This window comes from Camelus ferus, chromosome 5 (genome assembly GCF_009834535.1).
Source record: "Camelus ferus isolate YT-003-E chromosome 5, BCGSAC_Cfer_1.0, whole genome shotgun sequence".
NCBI classification, from domain to species: domain Eukaryota; kingdom Metazoa; phylum Chordata; class Mammalia; order Artiodactyla; family Camelidae; genus Camelus; species Camelus ferus.
In genome coordinates, this window is record NC_045700.1 from 46,339,453 (window position 1) to 46,362,901 (window position 23,449).

The window sequence follows — 23,449 nt, forward strand, 5'->3', positions numbered from 1 at the left end:
GTCTGTAGATCCCAGAGATCAAGAAATTCAGGAATACCCTTAGCTGATCACTAATCTCCCCAAATGGTTCTTCAGATTGTTTCATCTTAACGCATTGATTATGAATCTTCAAAGCACCTGGATGAGAAAAATCACCTGCAGTGGACTAGTTTTTTAAAGTAGTTTCTATAGCTTCTCAGATTGTATTAGAGGATTGTCTCTAATTGGGCCAATCTCATTTTAAAACATTTTGTAGCCCAAACCTAGCATCGTAACCCATACACAGCATCATTTAGCAGTATAGTTCCTTTGAATTTTAATATAGCAGCTTAGCACAGCACAGAGGACGTACACAAATGTCTGTGGAATAAGTTAATATTTACAAATGTTTTCACTCAAACTAGAATTACATAGTATAGTGCACTACATTATACATTATTATTTATAGTGTAAGTGTGTTATTATGTTATGTGATTTTAAGGCTTAACCTCTATCAAATGGGTTTGTAAGAGTTATTTTTGAAAATACTTCCAAATTTTAAGAGATGGAAACTTTTGTCTTTCAGGATATGCAAGATAGCTGTAATCTTGATTATATATTGTATACATATTCATGTTTATCTTTATAAATCTGTTTTCTACACTTAGATTTTAACAACCCAGTATGATAGCCATTTCTTCTGGGTTTTTTTGTACGGAGGGAAGACAAACATTGGGGTTTTTCGAAGTCCAGTTTTTAGAAGTCCAATTCTACTATTAAAGCTCAAGTATGTGACCCAAACTGCCAGTCTTTGCAGAATCCATTTCTTTTGGTGAGGGGAGCAGGGGCGAGGCTGGGTTTTGGGACGAGCAGTGGCAGGGTTTCTGGGATCCAGTGTATGTACTCTGCGAGTCTCAGTGATGACCCATCAGAGGCCGTGAGGTTTGGCTGAGGGACCCTACAGTGAGGTTTGGGCCTTGTTCCTGGCGGATCCTTCCTCCCCTGTCTTTGCAGCTCTCCCAGAGATTCTCTGAGTTTTTTATTATCTCTTAATAAATTCCTATTCTGCCTCCACTAGCTAGAATAAGGATACAGACCGAGATACCCAGCAAATTCTGAAAATACTTGACGCTGTTGATATTTAGACTCTTATTGTAAACACGCCTTCATTTTCAAATACTAATTTCATAAATATTGAATGTGATTATTTTTTGCCTTATTCCCTGAGGAGAGTGATATAAGGATTATGTTGTGTTACACCTATGCTTGGAAACCTTATTAAATATTTGTATAATGAATTTGGTTGAGATGAGTTATTTGTAATTTAGAAATTTTGAAGTATGTTATTTCTGAATATTAAGCATATTACTCAAATACTCCTAGAGGCCAAATTCATTTTCCTTAATAAATCGTAGGCATTTAATTTTCCTGTGAGGTATTTGAGTATTCAAAAGATAAAAAAATAAAAGTGACTGGGAAATGATTCCTTTAACCTGAAAATGTATTGGTTTATTTATGTAATATAATATAAATGTTGTTAGGGTGATGACCTTATCATTGAGTGAACTAGATGCAGTTTTTAGGAAACACTCACATTTTAGTAAGGGATTATGAGGTTATGGATCCAAAAAGTGCTACTGGTGGTCATCTGATTCCTTGATGCTCACAGTGTGGTTCATGGTCCAGCAGCATCTATGTTACTAGGGGTCTCAGGTCACACCCCAGACCAGTAGAATATAAACCTGCATTTTATGCTGGAGAGGGTGTGGAGAAAAAGGAGCCCTTCTACACTGTTGGTGGGAATATAATTTGGTGTAGTCACTATGGAAAACAGTGTGGAGATTCCTTAAAAAGCTAAAAATAGAATTGCCACAAGATCTAGCAATCCTACTCCTGGGCATACATCCAAAGGAAATGCTAATTCGAAAAGATTCATGCACCCTATGTTCATAGCAGAACTCTTTGCAATAGCCAAGACATTGGAAACAACCTCAATGCCCATCAACAGATGACTGGATAAAGAAGATGTGGTATGTATGTGTGTGTATATACATACATATATATATATGATGGAATACTACTCAGCCATAAAAAGGAGTGAAATAATACCATTTGCAGCACTATGGATGGACCTAGAGATTGTCATACTAAGTGAAGTAAGTCAGACAGAGAAAGACAAATACTGTATGATATCACTTATATATGGAATCAAAAAAAATGACGCAAATGAACTTATTTACAGAACAGAAATAGACTCACAGACATAGAAACTTACGGTTACTGAAGGGGAAAGGAGGAGGAGAGATAAATTAGGAGTTTGGGATTAGCAGATACAAACTGCTATATATAAAACAGATAAATAAGATCCTACTATATAGCACACGGAACTATATTCAATAGCTTATAATAATCTATAATGAAAAAGAATATGAAAAAGAATGTATATGTATAACTGAATCACTATACTATACACCAGAAACTAATGCAATATTGTAAATCAGCTATACTTCAGTTTTTAAAACCTGCATTTTAGTGAGATCCCCATGTGATTCATATGGATATTAAAATTTGAGAAACTAATTTTATTTTTCATTTTACCAAACACAAACTCCTGTTCATTAAAAAAAAAAAGGTGGAGAAGAGAGGCATTACTTATTAGACTTCTCTATCAAGAAGTTGCAAGCCGTTGAACCCATCCTTTCATGACCGTGGAAATGGCTGGCAGTTTCCTTCTCAACATTCCTTCATGTAAGTTACTCTTCGCCAATTCCCGCGGAGAGTTCTCTCTTCACTCATCTGCTAATGAAGCTTCTAGAATGACTGAACCCCTGAAGAAATCCTTCCATTCATTCAATAAATAATTGGATATCTGCATGCTGCATGTCAGGAACTGGGGACAGAACAGAGCAAAACCAAGTTCTACCTTATGGAGCTAACATTTCAGTGGAGAAGACAGACAAGAAGCAAATACGTAAAATGTCAGATGTGATATGTGCTAGAGGGAGAGAGATAAAGAATGCCAGATTTAGGGCAGGGGTGGGCAGAGCAGGCCTCTCTAAGGAGCTGTGTCTGAGTAGAGACCCAGGGGAGGTGAGAATGTGAGCCGTGGGTGTACTGGGAAGAGCATGTCCAGGCAGACAGAAGAGTGGGGAGCGGACTGAGCAGGGGAAGAGAGTGGCGTGAGATCAAAGAGGTGACAAGGGGTCAGACGGATAGACAGTACGTTGTATGGAGGTTGACTTTCACTCTGAGTGGGAGGAGAAGCCGTTGGAGGGGTTTAGGCAGGGTAACATCTGACCCACGTCAGATGCGGGATCATTCTGGGTATGAGGTGGAGGATGTGAGGGATGGGAACAAGCAGACCTCTTGGGACCCTCTCACAGTCCCAGACAAGAGATGACCCTTGGCCAAGGCGCATATGGCTCTCGAGCACATGAAACCGAGCTAATGAGACTAAGAGACAGAATTTTTTAAATGTCAATTTCTTTAAATGTAAATAGCCGTGTGTGGCTAGTGGCTAACATGCTGGACAACACAGTTATAGAAATCGTGGATAGTATCACTGTCTTTTCTTTCTCTGCAGAATTAGTGCAGTGTTGGGCAGATAGGCAGTGCTTAACAAGTGAATTAATGATAAGATTATTTCTCTGGCCCCTTCGAGACCTAAAACATTTATGATTCTATACATCCAAGGTAGTTCTGAGTCCTTTTTGACATGACCCTTGTGGTTTTTGATAGCTTCCCTCCTAGCTTGCCTGGCAAGATATTCCATTTCTTGTCCCTGGAATCAGCCATTTCTCCCAAGAAGACTTGCTTTCAGAACTCAGGATGTTCATTGCTATTGGTTTGGTCATTGTTTCAAAGTCTTACATATATGTCTTTTTCCTTCTACAGTGAGAATCTTGGGTTTTCAAGGACGCAGGGATGAGAGAAATAGGATACCCCATAATTTCTCTTTTGCTTTATCCTTCAGTATGTATACAGTAGACTCAGGTTAACAATACCACATGTCTATCAATAAATGATCATTAAATAAATTTTAGCATATCCATACAATGGCATACCATGCAGCTGCCCAAAAGTGCATGTAGGAACAACAAAAAAAAAGGGTGAGGAAGCTCCTTATGTCCTGATATGAAAAGATCTCCAACAGACGTTAAGTCAGAGAAGCCAGGTCAAGCCAAAGTACATAACCAGTGGTGTGGGAGAGGAGGAGGGGACAGAAGATATATTTATATTGGCTTGTATATGCCAATTAATTTAGCATCTTCAGTACAAGAGCTTTTTCTAAAACATGTTATGCAAGGTATTTGCCTTTGGAATAGGCCCAGCAGGAGCCCTACTTCCTGGCTTCAGGGAAAGTAGAGTTTCAAGCATAGCTTTTCTATGCTTATTCTATTTAAAATTTTTAAATAAATATTAACTTTCAGTATCCACCATGCCCAGATTTAAATTTGAGATTATAAAAGGAAATGCAATGGTGTTACATTAGATTGTATGTTAATAAGCACCAAAGCACAAAAGCTTCAAGAATTGAACTATGTCTCTGAGTCTTATATTTGCTTTGTTTCCCAAAAGTGCTCAACACACTATTCCCAAGTTTGGAACAGGTAGATAGGCCATGCTTAATTCTGGACTTTAATGACAGAATTTCTTCTAATGGAAGAAAGGTTGAATGATGAGGCCAAAACAGATTTGTAAACAGAGGGGAAAGGAGGTTTAATAATCTATCACAGAATTTATATTTCCATGAAAATCATAGTTCTGAGGGTAGATATGCCACCATGGACAGTGGCCTCCTGTGGAATATTATGGTTGACTTATTTTGTATCTCTGAGCTCCTGTTACAGAAATGGAAGTTTAATAGTAATATGTTGGTATTATCATTAAAAGAAAATCTGGCCCTGGTCAGACCAATTCGTAAGGAAACGATGAACTACTCTGTGTAAGAACTCAAAGAGAATATTTCAACTGGTAAGAATGGCTGCCTCTCCAAAAAGTTAGCATTTTGATTTTGCCTCCAAGTATCTGGCTTAGGTCTGTCTAATAGCTACGTAGACATGCCTCTTGGACAGCAAACCCTCAGAAGATACTGTATATTAATAGAAAGATTAGTGGCGGAGGCTCTCTCCCACCACTAGAAGAGATCAAAAGCAATGTTTATTATAGATTAGGGCTTGACAGAATCCTTCTAAAAACGTGACATCTTGCACCACTGCGTTAGGAGATGCTGGAGAGGAGCTTGCAGCATTTGCTAGCACCTGCTACAGAATAGTGCTCCCAGACAAGTTAAAAGAAGCATCTGTGCAGCACATTTCTTGTAGAGACGTCTTTATTCCAGTTTTATGGGCTTAAACCAAGCAGCCTTTGGTATACTTAAGTCTCTTCTGCTCTATAAGCCTGGCCAAATAATGAGACTCAGCCTGAGACTTAACCACAGACTTCAGTTCCCATAATTTAAAAGCCATTTAAAAAGATATGAACATGTATATTTACTTGGTTGAATTGAGGAGTCTCAACTCAGTGAAATATACACAGGGAGTAGTTCCCGCTCCCCAGTAACCACTCTTAACTGTGTTAAGTTGAATACTTTCTTTCCCACTGGTACTTAGCAACCGTAACAACTTCAGTCTTCAATCCATAAATTTTTTTGTCACTTTGGGCCCTAAAAAATATTATTTCAGTTATTAAGGATTAGTCATGTCCATTTTTTAAACATTTGTTTTTTAGAGCAGTTTAAGGTTCACAGCAAAATAGAGAGGAAGGCACAGAGATTTCCCATATCCCTTCTGCCTGTACACAAGCATCTCCTCCCCATTATCAGCGTTTCTAACCAGAGGGTACATTTGTTACAACTGATGAACCTACACTGACACATCGTAATCACCTGAAGTCCATAGATCACAATTATGGTTCATTCCTGGTGGTGAACATCCTGTGGGTCTGCACAAATGTATAATGACGTATATTCACCACTATGGTATCACACAGAGTAGTTCCACTGCTCTAAAAATCCTCTGTGCTCTGCCTATTCATTCCTACCCCCCAACCCCTGACAACTACTGATCTTTTTATTGTCTCCATAGTTTTGCCTTTTTAAGAACATCATATTGTTGAAATCATACAGTATGTAGCCTTTTCAGATTAACCTCTTTCACTTAGTAATATGCATTTAAGGGTCCTCCATGTCTTTTCGTGGCTTGATAACTCATTTCCTTTTAGTGACAAATAATATTTCATTGTCTGGATATACCACGGGTTACTTATCCATTCACCTTTTGAAGGACATCTTGGTTGCTTCTGAGTTGTGGCAATTATGATTAAAACTTCTATAAACATCTGTGTGCAGGGTTTTTGCATGGACATAAGCTTTCAACTCATTTGGTAAATACCAAGTATGTTTAGTTTTGTAACGAACTGCCAAACTGTCTTCCAAAGTGGCAGCACCATTTGCATTCCCACCAGCAGTGCGCGTTCCTGTTGCTGCACATACTCGTCAGCATTTGTGTTGTCAGTGTCCTGGATTTTGGCCATTCAAATAGGTGTATAGTGGTATCTTGTTGTTATTTTAATTTATATCTCCCTGATAGCAAATGATGTTTAGCGTCTTTTCATATGCTTATTTGCCATCTGTGTATCTTCTTTGGTGAGGTGAGTGTTGAGGTCTGTGCCCATTTTTTAAACAGGTTGTTTCCTTATTCAGTTTAGAATGTTCTTTGTATAATTTGGATAATTTTATCAGATGTCTTTTGCAAATATTTTCTCCCAGTCTGTGGCTTGTTTTCCCATTCTCTTGACTTTGCCTTTCACAGAGCAGAGGAATTTATTTTAATAAAAGTTCAGTTTATCAATTATTTCTTCCATGGATTGTGTGCCTTTGGTTTTATATCCAAAAAGTCATTGCCAAGCTTCTAGGCGGTGAACACACGGAGATTCCAGGACAGTGGGGCACCTGGAGAGGGCACGGAAGCTCTTCACCACTTCCCACAAACCTTGCCCTATTCATCTCTCCCACCTGGCTGTTCCTGAGTTACGTCCTTTCATAATAAGTTGGTAACCTAGAAGCCCCAGGGCTGGTGAGATGATGTGAGCTTTGAAAACAGATAGCCTTGGGCTTTGATCCTGTCTCCCGTCTTTACAGCACTGAGGCTTTGGAAAGTTCATTTACTCTTTCCGTGTCTCACTTTCCTACACTGTAGGATCCTTAGATAATCTGTCTGGGGCATTATAAATAATAAATGATAGATATTACTGTTGTTAAAAAAATAAACTGAGGCATAGTAAAAATGTTGAGTTTATTTGAGCAAAGTTTGATCTGAATCTGGCAGTATCTAAGCAGAGGTGGTTAGGAGCACTCCACTGACATGAGCTCAGGGAGGTAATTTTATAGAGAAGAGGTGGAGGCAGAGTTAGGAAATCGCTGACTGGCAGAAACGTGAAGCCTGGTTGGCAGCAACTGTTGCCCTTAGGTTTCAATCTCGTGACCCTGAGGCATTGGCAGGCTCAGATTCTGGTTTGACAGGCTGCCCTAGCATTAGAGCCCCCTGTCTAGTGGCCTTCTGGTTTAATTAATTTAACACCCTCTAAGTGTTCCTGCCTGTCTGTGGCTTCCACTCCAGGTGGGTCCATGTCAGTGGTGACTGTCTGGATTCCCCCGTTTTGCCAGATTTCGGGGTAGAAGTTTTCTAGGCACCCTCAGTTCTCTGACGAGCCCAAGTCATGATTTGCACTTTGGTCAGCTTTTTCTTGAAACAGTGGGAGTGACGACTTCTACATGTTAAAGCTGAAACTGGAAATCTACACGTCAATTTTGAACTAGGAAAGACTTTTTAAAAAGCCTATGGATGGAAACCAAAGAGGTCTGTAGATGAAATTTTCCATTATTTAAGTAGTGGGAAAACTGACATAGTTATTTCGGAGTGGTGAAATCTGTGTGAGTCTGACTTAGTCCTTTCAGTCTCAACTGCTCAGTGATGACGCTGATGATAATTGTCACAAGACTGAGACGTACATTTCTAAGACCTTAGCTGTATTAGCCCAAAATGCGAAAACGAGGGACTGTAACTCCTGAAAGTATTATCATTTTCATTGAAAAAAATTAAATATTATTCTTCCCCCTTCCCCAAAATTTTCTCACCTGAACGGAAGAAAATTAACTGGAAATCCTAAAATGTTGCATTTATTCGTTGACTCAGATTCTCACTAACTGTTTAACCCAATGAAGTTTTGCTTTCCCAAACACATCAAGAGCTCATTTAGACCCGGTGCTTTATCAGAGTCTCTGTGTTAGCCTAGCACGTGGCTTTGCACACGCCTTCCTTAAATACTTGAATTGAATGTGGGCTTATGTGACTTTTTATTACACCCGGTTGCCAGAGTTCTGCCATGAGCTTTGTGTCCCAATATAGCGTGTCATTCTTATCTCCTGGCTTAAAATGCTGTGCCTTGCAGAAGGCTTCTGTGAGCAAATACTTGAGGAAAAAGCATTACCCCCTTTCAAAAGGGCTTGAATATGGTCTTTCACGAGGCTATTACAGTGCCTTACACCTCATTATGATCTACCGGGGAGTTATTGTGCACCATGTAATGGAGGCTAAATTCGTATTTTTCATCAGCTGATTAGTATTTCTGAATTGGCTCTGGTGCCAAAAGGAATATTTTCCCTGACTGTTTCTCCTTTTCAGTAGTAATATAAACATTAAAAAAAAAAAAAAAAAAAAAAAAAAAAGCAGTAGAATGCATCCCCTCTCCAGAAACAAACAAAAACCAATTACGGCCAATCCTGAGGGAAGTCTTCCATGGAGAGCGCCAAGAAAAGCAGAGAGAAAGCAGAACACCTCTGCCTTTATCTGTCCTCTCTGCCCAGCTCTTTAGCATCACGTTTCCACAGCTCAGCTCGGATTCTTTCATGCCCGGGTCAGGAGGAAGGATTTTTGTCCTCAGCACATGATTGATGGGTTGAGAGGTATGAAATTTAATCTGAGAGGGGTCTGTTCCCTCCAGGGCTCATTTGTGATACGTGGTTTCCGGCTGCAGGTCAGAACATAGGGCAGCCCCGGAAACCAGCCGAGGAAGCAGTCATGGAGCGTCGCTCTAAGCCACCCACTGACCACCTTCCTTACCTATAGCCTCCTCCAGGACGAGGTGCCTGGGAGGGGACCGAATAGGAGAGGGTGAGAGGGCCGCGGTGGAACGTGGGGCAGCCTGCCCGCCCCCTCACTCTGTGGTCACAGCGACCACCCTGATGCAGGGCCTGGGCTGTGTGTCCTCCGAGCACTGCTTTGCCTGTCCTGTGCTCTGCTGTGCATCACAAGGAGGCTGACCCCCCGCAGGGTGTGTTTTCCAGGCTTCCTCGGCCTTGGTTTTGCTTTTACAAGGTTAGTTTTCTTACTTTGATCATCTCACTGATAGCACCATGACCCTTCTTTCCCTTTTCTGTGTAATCTAATCATCTATAAAATGAAACTCTTTTCCCTTATTTCTCTGGTTTGTGGCTGGAGGGAGATTGGATGCAGAAGGATCTCTCGCTCCCCTCAGCGGAGAGAGGGTGGCGGCATCTCCAGCAGTGGCTGTGCATCTGGGGCCCTGAGGCGCTCGAGGGTGCCCGCTGCCACCAGGACACCTGGGTCTGGCGATGCCGCCTGCTTCCTCGGCACCCCCACCTGAGGGCTTCCCGCTTGCCTCGCGGCCAGGTTACTTCCTAGTCGCCTCTCAGGCTTCTCAGCTCTTCCACCACCTGTAGAGCTAGTTCCCGGCATTAAATTCCCTCCGTGGGAAACACTGAATGGTTCCCATTTCCCTGCCCAGACTCTGGCTGCTACCTAGCTTCCTGGTACGTTTGTCTTAGCCCTGGCAGGGCGGTTCCTCAGTGCCGCGTTGTTTTCGTGTCACCAAGTTGCTTTTTAAAAAGTTAATTCACACAAAACGTTATGGTAGCTGACAGAGAAAAAAATCTGACAATGAGTGTGTATATGTCCATGTATGACTGAAAAATTGTGCTGAACACTGGAATTTGACACAACATTGTAAAATGATTATAAATCAATAAAAAATGTTAAAAAAAAAAGTTAATTCAAACCAAGCATGATGCATGGTGCTAACGTGTCATCTCAGCAGGACATTGTAAACATTTATTACTGGAAACTCATAAGATCAGGTCTGGTACCTGATAAGCCAGAAGGGCTTAGATGCACTTTTCTCAATGAACTTTAACCAAATAGAACATTAACTCTTCCAAAAGGTGAGCCACAAAGTCTCTAGAAGAAAAGAGCAGATGGGGTGGGGTCACTGTACCTGCAGTGTAGACACTGGAGTAAGACTGATCTGGGCTCGTCTCCCAGCTCTCTGGTCATCAGCTGGGTGAGCTCGGTCCCTATGTGTTGCTGGCCTTAGTTTTCTCAATAAAATATAAGAATAATAATAAAATAAGAAGATAACACGTATGAAGGTGCTCATGCAGAGAACACAGGTAAAGGGCCCGACGCAGGAAACCCTTGGTCTTACCTTGATCTTCCCTTTGGGGCTGCTTTTCTTGCTTGGATTCTCCCGCATCTCCCCAGCCTGCTCCTTTTCCTCTCCTGTTTACCCTTGTCATTTGCAAAATGAAATTCTTCTCATTTCTGTAAAGCTCAGCTAAAGTGAAATTCTCAAAAATATAAACTTCGCCTGAAAACCAAGGGAAACCAAAAAGGACATAAATAAGCAGATACAGAAGTGGTAACGCCACCCTCGTGAAGGAGGGGTCCCTGAACAGGTATCGTCCGTGTCTTTGTTTCCCCGGGCCTGGCTCACCTGTCACGGACGCCCCCTACCTCGCGGCACACGGCCGCTGGCCACCAGCGGAGCCCTTGGAACACAGAAGCTTGCCTGGGTACAGTGTCCCTTTCAAAGATTTTTATTCCCCCCAAATAAAACTTTCCCTGCTTTCACCCTGCATGTGTTCCTTGGAGGTTTTATTTAAATAAAGGGACTCTCCCCCTCTCAAAGCATCTATTCATTCTGTTGCCTCCAAACCTGAAATCTTTGAGCTGGGGAAGGTTCTGAGAAGGCTGCCTTTCAACAGATTAAACAGCCTCTTGGTCCTGGAACAGGTACTGGGATTATCTCGCTAAAAGGCAACCTCGTGTACATTTTGCCCCTTTAGAAGTTGCAAATCAAAGAAACAATACTGGTTGAAACCTGATTCTTCTTCCGCTTTGGTAATACGTTCTCTTCATGGTTCCAAGGATCCAACCAAATTAACTACCAGGGGCCTTCTGTTAGCCCTTTTGCTTAAGTGTAGTCATTTCTGTAGAAACAAATTAAAAAGATGCAATCTTCAAATAATGTTTCATTGTACCTACCAAAGAATAAACAGCCATCAGTAATCCCCAAGCATGGGCATCTTCTTGACCTTTGGCTCAGCCAGGCTCTCAAGGACTATTGCAAAGGAAAATAGATTTTTTTTTCATAGGAAAGAAAAGGTTTCCTCAGAAGCTTTTCCTCCATCCATCTACTCTAGACCACATATACCTGCCCCTCTTTCTTCCAAGACAGGAAGAAAAAATGGCTTTCTGCTCTTATTTTCAAGAATAACCAGAGGCTTCTAAACTTTGGATACATAACTAGACAGAGTCTTAGAAATAGAAGCCAACCTGTATAATGTAAAGAGACAGGATGCCTGAGTAGTGGGAACTCAACAGCTCGGAAATAATCAGCATTTTTGACCGCACATATTTCCAGCACTCTGGTGCATGCTGGCCTGGCACTTTTGAACATTTTCCCAGGTGACTTGGCATCACAGAATTCTGTCTTCTATGAGGAGGTGGTACAAGCACACAGGCTCTGTGAGCTTATGGTCCCTTTCCCATCAAAATCTGCCACGAGGGAACATGGGCTGTTTCGGGACAAAGTTGGTCTCTGTTTAAAGCTGCTATTGAATTGGATCAGATTGACATTCCTTGGTCTATGCTGATTGCAAATAGTCTGCTGCTAAAATACTGTCATATTGCTTGACACCTGTGCTCTAGTGATTTAGAGAGGAAAAAAAAAGTCTACTGGTTGCCAACAAGGTGATGAAAATGTTTAAGTTCAGTGAGATTTCGTTCTAAATAAATCTGTCTTATCTATGCTTTTCTTAAAGCTTAGAGTTCGTTTCCCTTTCTTCCTTAATTCTATTATAACATTAAAAACATCAACTCATCTGAAATGTATTGTTGATAAAAAGCAAGTGTACATTTATACATGTATATTTATATTTACAAAAAGTACTTAAAATTAATACTGACTTTTATTTCCCCCATTGATTATATTTTTTAAATTAGGACTAAAGGAAAAACCTTCCAATTTATTTTCAATGGAATAGATTCTATCTGCAAAAAGTAGAGTTTTTAGTATAAATTATAATAATGTCTGTGTTAGATTTCTGTGACTGCTGTAACAAATTGTCACAAGTTCAGTGCTTAAAACGACACAAGTGAATAACCTTCCAGTGCTGTAACTTAGACGTCTGAAATCGGTCTCACTGGGCTAAAATCGAAGTGTCAGCAGGCCCGTTCCTTCTGCAGGCTCCAGGGAAAATCACGCATTGTTTTGCCTTTTCCCTCTTCCAGAGGCTGCCCTCATTCCTTGACTCTTGGCTTCCTCCATCATCAAAGCCAGCAAAATTGGGCTGATTCTTACTCTCTAGTTTTAACTCTTCTGCCTCCCTCTCCCGTCTTTTAAGGACCCTGTAATTATATTGGAACCACCTAGAAATCCTGACTCTGATCCTTAACTTAAGTACATCTGCAGAGTCCCTTCTGTCAGGTAATCTGACATATTCACAGGTTCTGGGGATAAGGACCTGGACATCTTTGGGGCCATCTTGTGGCCATTATTCTGCCCATTGCAATCTCAAAAGTAAACCTGCTGTCTTTTCTTGCCTTCTGAAAGTGGCATAAACAGTGTTGTATTGATGGTTCTACCACCACCTTTGACTAAATGTATCTTTCCCCTGTTTGGAAATGCCATGACCAGATATTTCAGAAAAATAGAGTGAAGGGCTTTCCGTAAGACTAGGGGGCTGTGTAGCTGTGTAGTAAGTCATTTCCTGGGGATTCCAGTTCAGCACCTTCATCTGAAGAATGTAGATAAAGATAAGAGCTTTATCTAGATCCTGGAGCTGTTCTGACAGTCACAGAATCCTGAAAACTTTGCACGCCACTTGGCAAATGAGAGAGATGGTATGCTAGCTGCCCCGCTGGGTTCTAGGAACTTGAGTGCATAAAGCCACCAAGAAGCATCATTTAAAAATTAAAACTTTCTGAAATTACAAATTGCAGGAAAAGAATTATAACTACATGAGAAAGGATGAAATCGCTCATTTCCATTCTAAATCAACCCTCTACCCCATCCCCTGAGATAGGTCATTTTAATCTCTATTCATGCTTACCTTGTTTTGCTTTTTCCCTCTGCCCTGATGTTTGCTGTGCTTTGAGTAGATATTGATGGATTTCCTTCTCATTAAGCCTACAAACATCTAATCATTCCTATCTGTTTGGTTTTTTCCATTTTCAATAATTCGTATTTAAATTTTTGGCAAATTGAATGGTCTAATTTTGCCCTTTGAATGCCTATGCATTCAAGTTCTATAGGTAGATTTTATCTCTTGGTTTTTTTTTTTTTAAACTCTATTTTGAGTTTTATAAAATGGATGCTTATTATCCCCCAACCCATGATTTTCTTTAGTGAACTTTTTGTTTAATTTTCTTTTGCTTTAACATTTTATTTTTCAGACACCTCTCATTGAACCTCACGTTCCTCTTCGTCCTGCTAACACCATTACCAAGGTAATGGGATGTAGGTGGGTGATGAGCCAGCAGAGCTAGCTTCTTAAGTAACTACCAGAAATGGTCCAGATGTCAGAGCATCACCTCAGGAAACTTCAGATACACTTTCTAGAAGCAATACACATTCAGTGTGTCTCGGTTCTCAGTGTAAGACGGTCACATGACACACAAGTGAACACATAAATGTATGAATGAATTGTATTTTTCAAGCGCAGAGTCAGATTGTAAAGTGATTTAAGGATTCACCTGGTTTGTTTTCCAACTATAAACTCTCCTTCTTTCTCTTCCCCTCCTTCCACCCAATTAAAATTCAGGTTCCTTCAGAGAAGATCCTCAGGGCTGGAAAAATTTTACGAAATGCCATTCTCTCTCGAGCACCTCACATGATAAGAGACAGAAAATACCACCTAAAGACGTACAGGTATGTGCAGTAATTCTACAGGCCATGCCCCCCTCAGATTCACGTGTAGTGAAATCAGAACAAACTTGAATTTCCCTGTTGTCCATCTGTGGGCAGCAGGTTTTATAATCCTCCAGGCTCTGGAAGTTCAAAGCTTGCCTTACATCCCCACTTAACTTTAGTTATCTTTAATATTCCCAGCAGTTGCTCCTAAACTAATTTGCTTAGACATTGGTTTAACTGTAATGAACAAAGAAAGCTTTTGTATTTCTGTTTGCTAGTGTTTTTTAGGAAAACTACTAGATTTAGAGGAGATTCAACTAACATTTACTGAGTGTTTCTTTATACCAGAAGCCCTGTAGCAGGCCACTTTCCATACATCATCTCATTTCATCCTCATTACAACCTGTGAGGTAGGTATATGGCCATCTTTCAGATGACAAAACTGAGGCCCAGAGAGGTTAAGTAGTTTTCCTTGACCAAGTCACAAATCTGGTGAGTGGCAGAGCCAGGATTTAAACCATGGTTGGTCGATTTCCGAGTTCAGTGACCTTTTCATTCATTCATTCTGTCATTCATTCATTCCACAAATAATTTATTAGGCTCCTACTGGGCCCCAGGCACTATTGTGTTCCAAACCCTAAGGATACAAGAGTGAAAAAAATATAAAATACACTTTATGTAACTTACTTTCTAATGTAGGATTTCATTCTAGTATGTATATGGTAAGATATTCAACTCTGTATCTCATCTATAATCACACAGAATAAAGACTCATTACAATTATCACTGGAGTTAAGAAATTATAAAGACTGGGCCCGTGTGATTTAGTGGAACCTTCTGGGATGACTGAACCCGGTGGGTCATGAAGGTGGGTCAGTGAAGGATTCACGGCTAATCTTCAACTTTTGATTTTATCAATTCAGTAAGGGTTTAGGAACTAGAATGGCCCGTATGTGGCACTCAAGCCTTCACTCCCTCTCCCTGCACCCAGGGTTCAGACTCGCAGCCCTCTTTAAGCAATCAGTTGGACTCTCTTTCTCACTTGGCCTAGACATGACCTCAGAACCCACCAGACTTCACATGAGTCAAAACCCATTTGAGAACCAAATTCACAAGACATGGCAAAAAGCTAGAATATAAATTTTCAAGTTACCATGAAGGATATATATCTTTCTAGTTACTGTCAACCATGACAGAACCTGTAAAATGATACCTGGTTCACCCTCTAGCAAACCTTCCAGGATATGCGCCTCAAGACTCAGGCTCTTTCCCAAGGACAGAAACGGAAAGACACTGCATATTCTTCCTCTTCTGCACTCCGTGCGAACTAACACTCTTCTGCTTGTGTCTGTCATGAATATGTTGACAAGGCCAAAACTGACAGTTTATTTGTTACAGTTAGATTGGCCTCTTGATAGAGTTCCAGAAATGAGATGGAATTTGAGAAACACTTCGTATCAGTAGCATGTTCCTCTTAGGGGATGTTCCATCTCTTAAGTCAACTTGCTCCTCTTGCCCTTTTAATGTTGATATTTACCAGCTACCATTTTGGATGATTACATTTGGAAGCCTTTTCCTTCAACCCTGGAAGTTCATTCTTTTTGGAGTCCATAGTTCCTACACACTGCTATAATTTTGAGGGAAGTAAAGGTTAAAAATCATGGGTCCGTGTCCTCAGAGAGAGAGTTCAACCTTTTTAACTCATCAAGTGGATCTCAAAATCTCACACGGCTAAAGAACCTTTTTCTTTTAAAATTTTTTATTATTTTTTCCTTAATTTAAGATGTGATTATACTTTCCCAAGTGTTGACTTGCGTTAGGGAAATTCCATTAAATATGTCATCTTTGGTGACAAATAATGGAAACTAGAAGTAAGAAACCATAATCTCTTTCTTGCTCCATAGTACTAAGATTTTAAACCCCTGAAATATAGGTGTCATGTCTGTTCCACACCCTATGACACAAATTAATGACCTGTTGATAATGACCCATGGACTCAAGTGAAAGCCAGAGGCATGATTTCTGTTTCCTGCAAGACATTTTGAGTTCCTTTTCCCAGATCTTTTTTCCAGTTGCATCCTCTCCCTCCCTACTGCTTCTCGCCCGCTTACGTCATTGCTGCAGTGTTAGGGGATTGAGGTCTCCCCAGATGCAGTGTTACCCCGGTGATCGCCATGCTAGAGATTTGCTGTTAATCTTAAGACAAGTGAAGGTCATCAATGGAGGGGAAACCCAGTGATTCCTACGTAGCACAGTTACACGCGGCACAGCTGCGTGTCTTTGCTCCCCGTTCTGACTGCCAGATTCTGTGCCCTGTCCCAGGGCCCAGCGGCTCTGCGAGCAGTTCAATTCCATGTGCTCTTTTTAGTAAAAGTAATCATTGTATTAAAATCCCCTTGAAATTGATTTGATTTTTAAAATACTTTTACATGCCTTTTTCCATAAATAAATTCTCGAAGTAGAAGAGGAACATTTTGACAGGTCACACGTTTGGTTCTGAATAAATAGAACTAGGTGCCTCTGTGCCCATAGAAGCTCTAATGTGTGGGTAGAGAGTGAAATCAGAGCAGTCCTGGAAACCTAACAGCCTTCTCGGTACATCCTCTCTATGGAGTGTTCTCAGATCAGACCCAAATCAGGACATTCCAAGAACTCTGTCAGATTTCAGAGTTCCTAAGGTATCAGAACTGGACATGGCCTTAGAGGCCATCTCTTCCTCCTCCTTTCTTTCACAGATGAGAAGTCTGAGCACCAGAGATTTGAAACGATATGGCTAGAGTCACATAGCTAATAAGTAGCAGACCCAGTGCTGTATCTCACGCCTCCTCCCAGGCCTAGCTCTTCCTCAAGTGGGCCAGCCCCAGGAGTCTCCTCCAGTTCAAACTAGAGAGGAGCTCCCTGGGCTGGAACCAGCCTCGGTGCCCCAGGGATGATGGCATCCTTAGCATGGGAGGGGAGGCCACCAGTGACTCAGACCCAGCTGCAGGCAGCCAGCTGCTCTGTGACTCCCTGCTTCTTCCATTGTCCCTTGGGATTCCTCCCTAAGACTTCACGGTCCCATTTCCTCCATTGAGCAGGCATGCCACGAACACCTGCCCATCTCTCCCCACTGCAGGTCTCAGGAGTTCCTATTATGTGTTTGTATAGTTACTTGTTTCCTGACTAATGCACATAGTTTGCCCATCCCTTACCACAGAGGAGCATCTGAGGGATGAATGTGTCACTATACAGAAAGCATTTGGAGCTCCTTAGATGAGTGGCTCTGTAGAAGTGCGGATGCTCATTACATCGAACTTTCTTCCAAGAGATCTGCATTGCTAATTGCTTGTTTCTCCCAGCACCCCTCTGAGGAGGATCAGTAGTATTACTTGAAGACAGAAAGTGCTATATAATTTTGCACTTACACAGAGCCTTTCATGGAGCCCCTCCTGGTGCCTCACAAACATTAACTCATTCCTCACAAAGCTCGAGTGAAGGAATTCAGAAGTATGCTTTGCCTTCATTCTGCACTGAGATTTCCCGGGACCAGCTCAAGACGAGAGTTTCTGGCCCTGGGATTAGCTCACCTCGTTGTGCTCCCTGTCTGTAGCGGCCCTGCCGTCTCCCCTGGTGCTGCACCTTGCAGTGCTCTTTCCTCTGGCCAGCCTTGCCTAGAAGGTTCTCTCATGAGTTGAGTGGTTTTATTGGTTTGTACCAAAGTGTGGGAACCTGAGGCCACGTCATGGAGTGCTTTGTTTGCCCTAAGACCCCTTCTGGTGGAAGAGCTCTGAGCCCTTCGGGAGGGTCTCCCCTCAAAATCCATCTCCCCTCCTTCATCTGCAAGGGGGTGACTTCCCATCCTTTGCATCCCACCTCTCCTTAGACAATGCTGTGTGGGAACCGAGCTGGTGGACTGGATGCTGCAACAGACTCCGTGTGTTCACTCCCGAACTCAGGCTGTTGGCATGTGGCAAGTCCTGGTAGAAGACGGTGTCCTCAACCACGGTAAGACGAGCCACAGTCTCTGGAAAAAAACCCTCAAAAGATGCTAAGCGCATTTCCCAGGGTGAGTTGCTGCTGAACTCCCAAATGGGCCAGAAAGAATTATGATCCCTTTAGGGACTCGCACTAGCATCTTCATTCAGCAAAATAAATGCAGTGAGTGGATGCTGTTGATTGCAGTGTTCCACCATCGTACCTTCCTAACTTGGGAGAGCGTATGAGGGGAAGATGAAATTGCGACCCGAGCGCATCAGTTCCAATTATGTTTATTAGTTTGCATTCACGGTTCGTTGATAGCGTGATTATCCTCTGAGCATCGCGTAGCAATCCTGATGCAGGGACCGAGTGAAAAGGCAATGGAGTGTGTGGCCGGGCTGATGACACGAAAGAGAGTAATGAATGCAGAAGCTGCGTTTCCTGGGAGAGTCAATTTGTGTACCCACACAATGACCATATTTAATGTCAGGAGTGTGCCCTGTGGTGTATGTAGCCCCTGATATTTGCAGGGGCTGTAACTGAGCTGTAACTGTTTGGGGCTGGAGTGGAACTGTGGTTCAGCTCCTCATGCCGTTTGTTTAAAGATCACTTTTCCAAACTGACAAACTATTAAAATCATTCATTTTTTTAATACCTGGGCATCTAATGATGGTCTTGCCAGCATTTCACAGACTTTACTGTGTATACAAATCCCCTGGAACTCTCGCTAAAACGCAGATTCTGACTCAGCAGGGCTGCGATGGGTCCTGAGAATCTTCATCTCCAATAAGCTCCCGGAAGATGCACTTGCTGCTGTTCCAGGGATCACATTTTGAGCAACAAGAATCTACCACTTCTCTGTAATTTTTGACAGTATTGATGCTCTTTCTTGAAAGGGGGCTTAAAAGCTTTTAAGAGACTTAGCTGAGGGATTCTGAGCCAAGTTCATGACTTTGCCCCACTGAGATCTAAATATTCTTGTTTAAAGGGAACAAGAGAAAAAACTCTTTAAAACTTTAACTGGCAGGAATTTACCTTAAGATCCTTGTAGGGGTATAAGACCTAGAAGTTTGGTCTTGTCAGTTTTGTTCAGACAATTAATTTTATCCTTATTTTTTAAGTGCAGACAGACGTGTTTATAAACAGTACCTATAGAAAGAAAAGCATCAGATCTGATCTTGACAAAGTAGGGTGTTCATTTTAAGTCTGTGCTTTAAAAAACCATTACAGAGCATGATCTGGCAGTAGGTTATTTTCCTGTTTGGGACACAACCCACTGGCTAGAAAATGTCACCGAGGCAATTTTTACCAGTCAAGTGCTCATCTCAGAAAAGTTGGCAGGTCCTGGTAAGAGAGTCCCAGGGCGGCTCAGGAGGTGGGCGGGTCGGAGAGGCAGTGAGGTGCCGGGCTGCGGCCGGAGGTCGTGTCCAGCTGCACCGCCCTGGGCGAGGCGGAGGGAGAAGGGTGCGGAGTCTCACCGCCTTGCTGCCACTTGGCTCTGCTGCCCGACACCATCCATTCATTTCTGGTAAACAGGCCCGGGAGGCAGAGGTGCAGCAGCTGACACTTGCCTCCATGTTCCCTGCAGTGGACCAGGAGCATCATTTCCAAGATAAATATTTATTTTATCGATTTCTGGACGACGAGCATGAGGACGCCCCTTTGCCTACTGAGGAGAAGAAGGAGTGTGATGAGGAGCTGCAGGACACCATGCTGCTGCTGTCGCAGATGGGCCCCGACGCCCACATGAGGATGATTCTCCGCAAACCGTGAGTGAGAGCGCATGGCACCCCCTGCAGGTCGCCGGGCCAAGGAAGGCGAGGCTGAGTTCAAAAGTCCTGGCCTTCCTCCACTCAGGGCCAAAGGGGAGACTCCAAAGGGGTGACACAGTGGTGTTTGCCTCTTGCTATTTTTTTCTTTGTTTGAACCAGGTAATTCTGTTGCCCTTTTGCATGAGTTAAAACTATAGAGACTTTTAGCAGTTGGCTCAGGATATGAAAACTGAATCTACACATTAAATGACTTTGGTCCATGGCAAATAGAAACTGCTCTGCTTCTGTGCCAGACTGTGGCAGCCCCTTTCTTCCTAATGCAGTAGGGCAGGGGTCCTCAGAACCACAGGCCTCATGCCTGTGCTCCTTATGCCTGGGTGGATTCATTCATTCATTCATTCACTCAGCACATCCTTTCACCCCATGAGAAGCTTCCACTCTTTCGCTTAAAGACACATTCTTTTTTTTAAATTGAAGTGTAATTGATTTACAATTGTATGTTAGTTTCAGGTGTACAACAAAGTGATTTGGTTATATATTTTTTCAGATTCTTTTCCATTATAGGTTATCACAAGACATTGAATATAGTTCCCTGTGCTATACAGTGAATCCTTGTTGCTTATCTATTTTATGTGTAGTAGTTTGTTAATCCCATACTCCTAATTTATCCCTTCCCCACTCCCTTTTCCCTGTGGTAACTATAAGTTTGTTTTCCATGTCTGCAAGTCTTTCTGTTGGTATATAGATTCATGTGTATAATTTTTTAGATTCCATGTGTAAGTGGTGTCATATAATAGTTGTCTTTCTCTGTCTGACTTACTTCACTCAGTATGATAGTCTCTAGGTCCACCTATGTTGCTGCAAATGGCATTGTTTCATTGTTTTTTATGGCTGAGTAGTATTCCATTGTATAAATACACCACGTCTCCTTAAGCCAGTCTTCTGTCAATGGACATTTAGTTTGCTTCCACGTCTTGGCTATTGTAAATAGTGCTGCTCTGAACATTGAGGGTGTGTGTATCTTTTCAAATTAGAGTTTTCATCTTAAAGGCACATTCTATTTTTTATTGAGTTTAGTCAGTTTACCATGTTGTGTCAATTTCTGGCGTACAGCACAAGTTTTCAGTCATACATGAATATGTATATATTCATTTTCATATTATTTTTCACTGTGAGCTACTACAAGATCTCGAGTATATTTCCCTGTTTTATACAGTATAAACTTGTCTATCTATTCTATAAATACCTGTCAGTATCTATAAATCTCGAACTCCCAGTCTGTCCCTACCCACCCCTCTCCCCACTGGCAAGCGCAAGTTTGTATTCTATGTCTGTGATTCTGTTTCTGTTTTATATTTAAGTTCATTTGTCTTCTTTTTTTTTTAGATTCCACATATGAGTGATATCATATTGTATTTTTCTTTCTCTTTCTGGCTAACTCCACTTAGAATGACATTCTCCAGGGACATCCATGTTGCTGCAGATGGCATTATGTTATCATTTTTATGGCTGAATAGTATTCCATTGTATAAATAGACCACAACTTCTTTATCCAGTCATCTGTCGATGGACCTTTAGGCTGTTTCCATGTCTTGGCTATTGTAAATAGTGCTGCTATAAACATTGGGGTGCAGGTATCTTTTTGAGTTAGGGTTCTTTCTGGATATATGCCCAGGAGTGGGATTTCTGGGTCATATGGTAAGTCTATTTTTAGTCTTTTGAGGACTCTCCTTACTGTTTTCCACAATGGCTGCGCCAAACTGCATTCCCACCAACAGTGTAGGAGGGTTCCCTTAAAGGCACATTCTTAAGAGAACACTATTCCGTCCATTGGGACCTCCACTCAGCTAGTGAGGTTCTCTCTCCCGTCCAGCACAATGGAAACCCACCTAACCATCAAAGCAGCCCATCCGCTGAGGCTGAGGACTCTGAAGTGTTAAATCAGATCAATCAAAAAAACCTGTTTTGAGCCCCTCGTCTTTTCGTGGTTTTCTGCTAATTTCCCTGGGACATACGAAGATGCGTATGCTTGAGTCCCAGGCTCAGGGAAACCTTGTCAATAAGGGATGACTTGGCATGTGGTTCTGAAGCCACCGCACACGGGGCTTATGTTCTTCTGCTGGAAGTGGAACCGCTCTCCACCCGGCAGCCAGTGCCACCAGCTGTGGGTGTCGACACCGAGTCACTGGCCTGGCCAACCTCCACTTACCTGCGGGTCTCGGCAGGAGCATCACCCTTCCCACGTCTCGTGTGTGCACTGGGCAGGGGACCCCTCCCCAGCTTCCCCAGTGTGGGCCCTGCACTCCAGCTCACACCAGCCTCTCAGCACTGCCCCCTTTCTTTTCCCTGGGATTCTTCCCCTTAACTTGTCCTTACTCCAGGCTGCCGAAAGGCTCTTCAACATATCTCATTTTTCGTCCCACTATATTTTGTCAAGACTTCCTCTTGGGTCATAATATCCTGCACCATGTGTTTCAAAGGCCTTCCCTCCACCCAGTTGGCATCATCATCTTTACTCCAGAACCATGGTTTTCAGGCCCTTTAGCGTCAAAACCCTTTCTTCAAATAAAATTTGGCTGGAAAATCCAAAATAGCAAACAGAAAAGCCAGAGCTTCCCTTACCTAATCATGAGTCGTGGCCAAGAAACTTGCCCAAAAGTTAATTTTCTCTCTGCCCTGAAGGACCACAGGGGCGTGTGACCAAGGAACACGGGAGAATCCCCGGGGTGCAGGGAGCTCAGATGGGCGCCGCCACGCGAAACCACACTCCTTCCTGTCAGACGCCTTCCCCTGCCTCTTCCCCACACCCCCGTGTCTCATTGTCCGTCCTTTCCGCTTGCTCACCATTCCCTGGCTCCATCCTTTCTTGCTTTTCTTGCTGCCACTTCATCCAAGCCCACACCATACAGTGGTGCTGAATCAGACAGGGGACAGCCCCACAAAGGGCGCTGGGAAATGTGGGAGGGTGTTTTGGCTGCCAAGCTCCTGGCATTCACTGGGCAGTGGCTAGGACCAAGGGATGCTGAACACACCCCAACACCTAGAACCCTGCAAAATAAGAAACTGCCCTGAAAAGAATGCCCCTGTTGAGGAACATTGTTGGAAACTATGAGTTTCTTCAAGGCAAAGACATAGCTCATTTTACTTCACTCATTCAATTGTTTATTTAGTCTTTAACCAGTATTTATTGAACATCAATTTTGTCCTAGGTACTGTGTTAGTTGCCAAGGCTGCAGCGTTGAACAAGAGGGTTGCACCTCCCCCATAAAGCTTTCTATCTAGTGCCAGAGATGGACCCTAAACAACTAGTTATGCAAGTGTTTAACCAAAGTTGCGTTACCTACTACAAAGGAAAATGTCGTGTGTGTTGGTAGAATATAATATGCAGAGGTAAACTGAACTTGCTGTGGAATTAGAAAATTCCTGTCTCCCTAGCTCCATGCATTATATCAAGTAGACCCTCAGTAAACCTTTGCTGAGTGAATGAACGAACAAATGAACATATAATCCCAGCTCTGATGTTCCCTCGGCTCTTAGTTGCTTCAAAGGAG

General features: G+C 42.4%; 1 protein-coding gene across 11 annotated transcripts in view; it reads left to right on the plus strand.

Moving 5' to 3' along the window:
• RAPGEF4 (Rap guanine nucleotide exchange factor 4) overlaps positions 1–23,449 on the plus strand; it is a 273,639-nt gene that overhangs the window by 173,544 nt on the left and 76,646 nt on the right. For 9 of the 11 annotated variants that reach the window (XM_032479695.1, XM_032479697.1, XM_032479701.1 and 6 more), the window contains 4 exons: positions 13,713–13,766; positions 14,081–14,187; positions 18,032–18,153; positions 19,715–19,895. In XM_032479695.1, the coding sequence (XP_032335586.1) occupies positions 13,713–13,766; positions 14,081–14,187; positions 18,032–18,153; positions 19,715–19,895 (464 nt within the window). The remainder of the gene's footprint in view (positions 1–13,712; positions 13,767–14,080; positions 14,188–18,031; positions 18,154–19,714; positions 19,896–23,449) is intronic. The other 2 variants (XM_032479696.1, XM_032479700.1) reach the window with 1 other exon arrangement.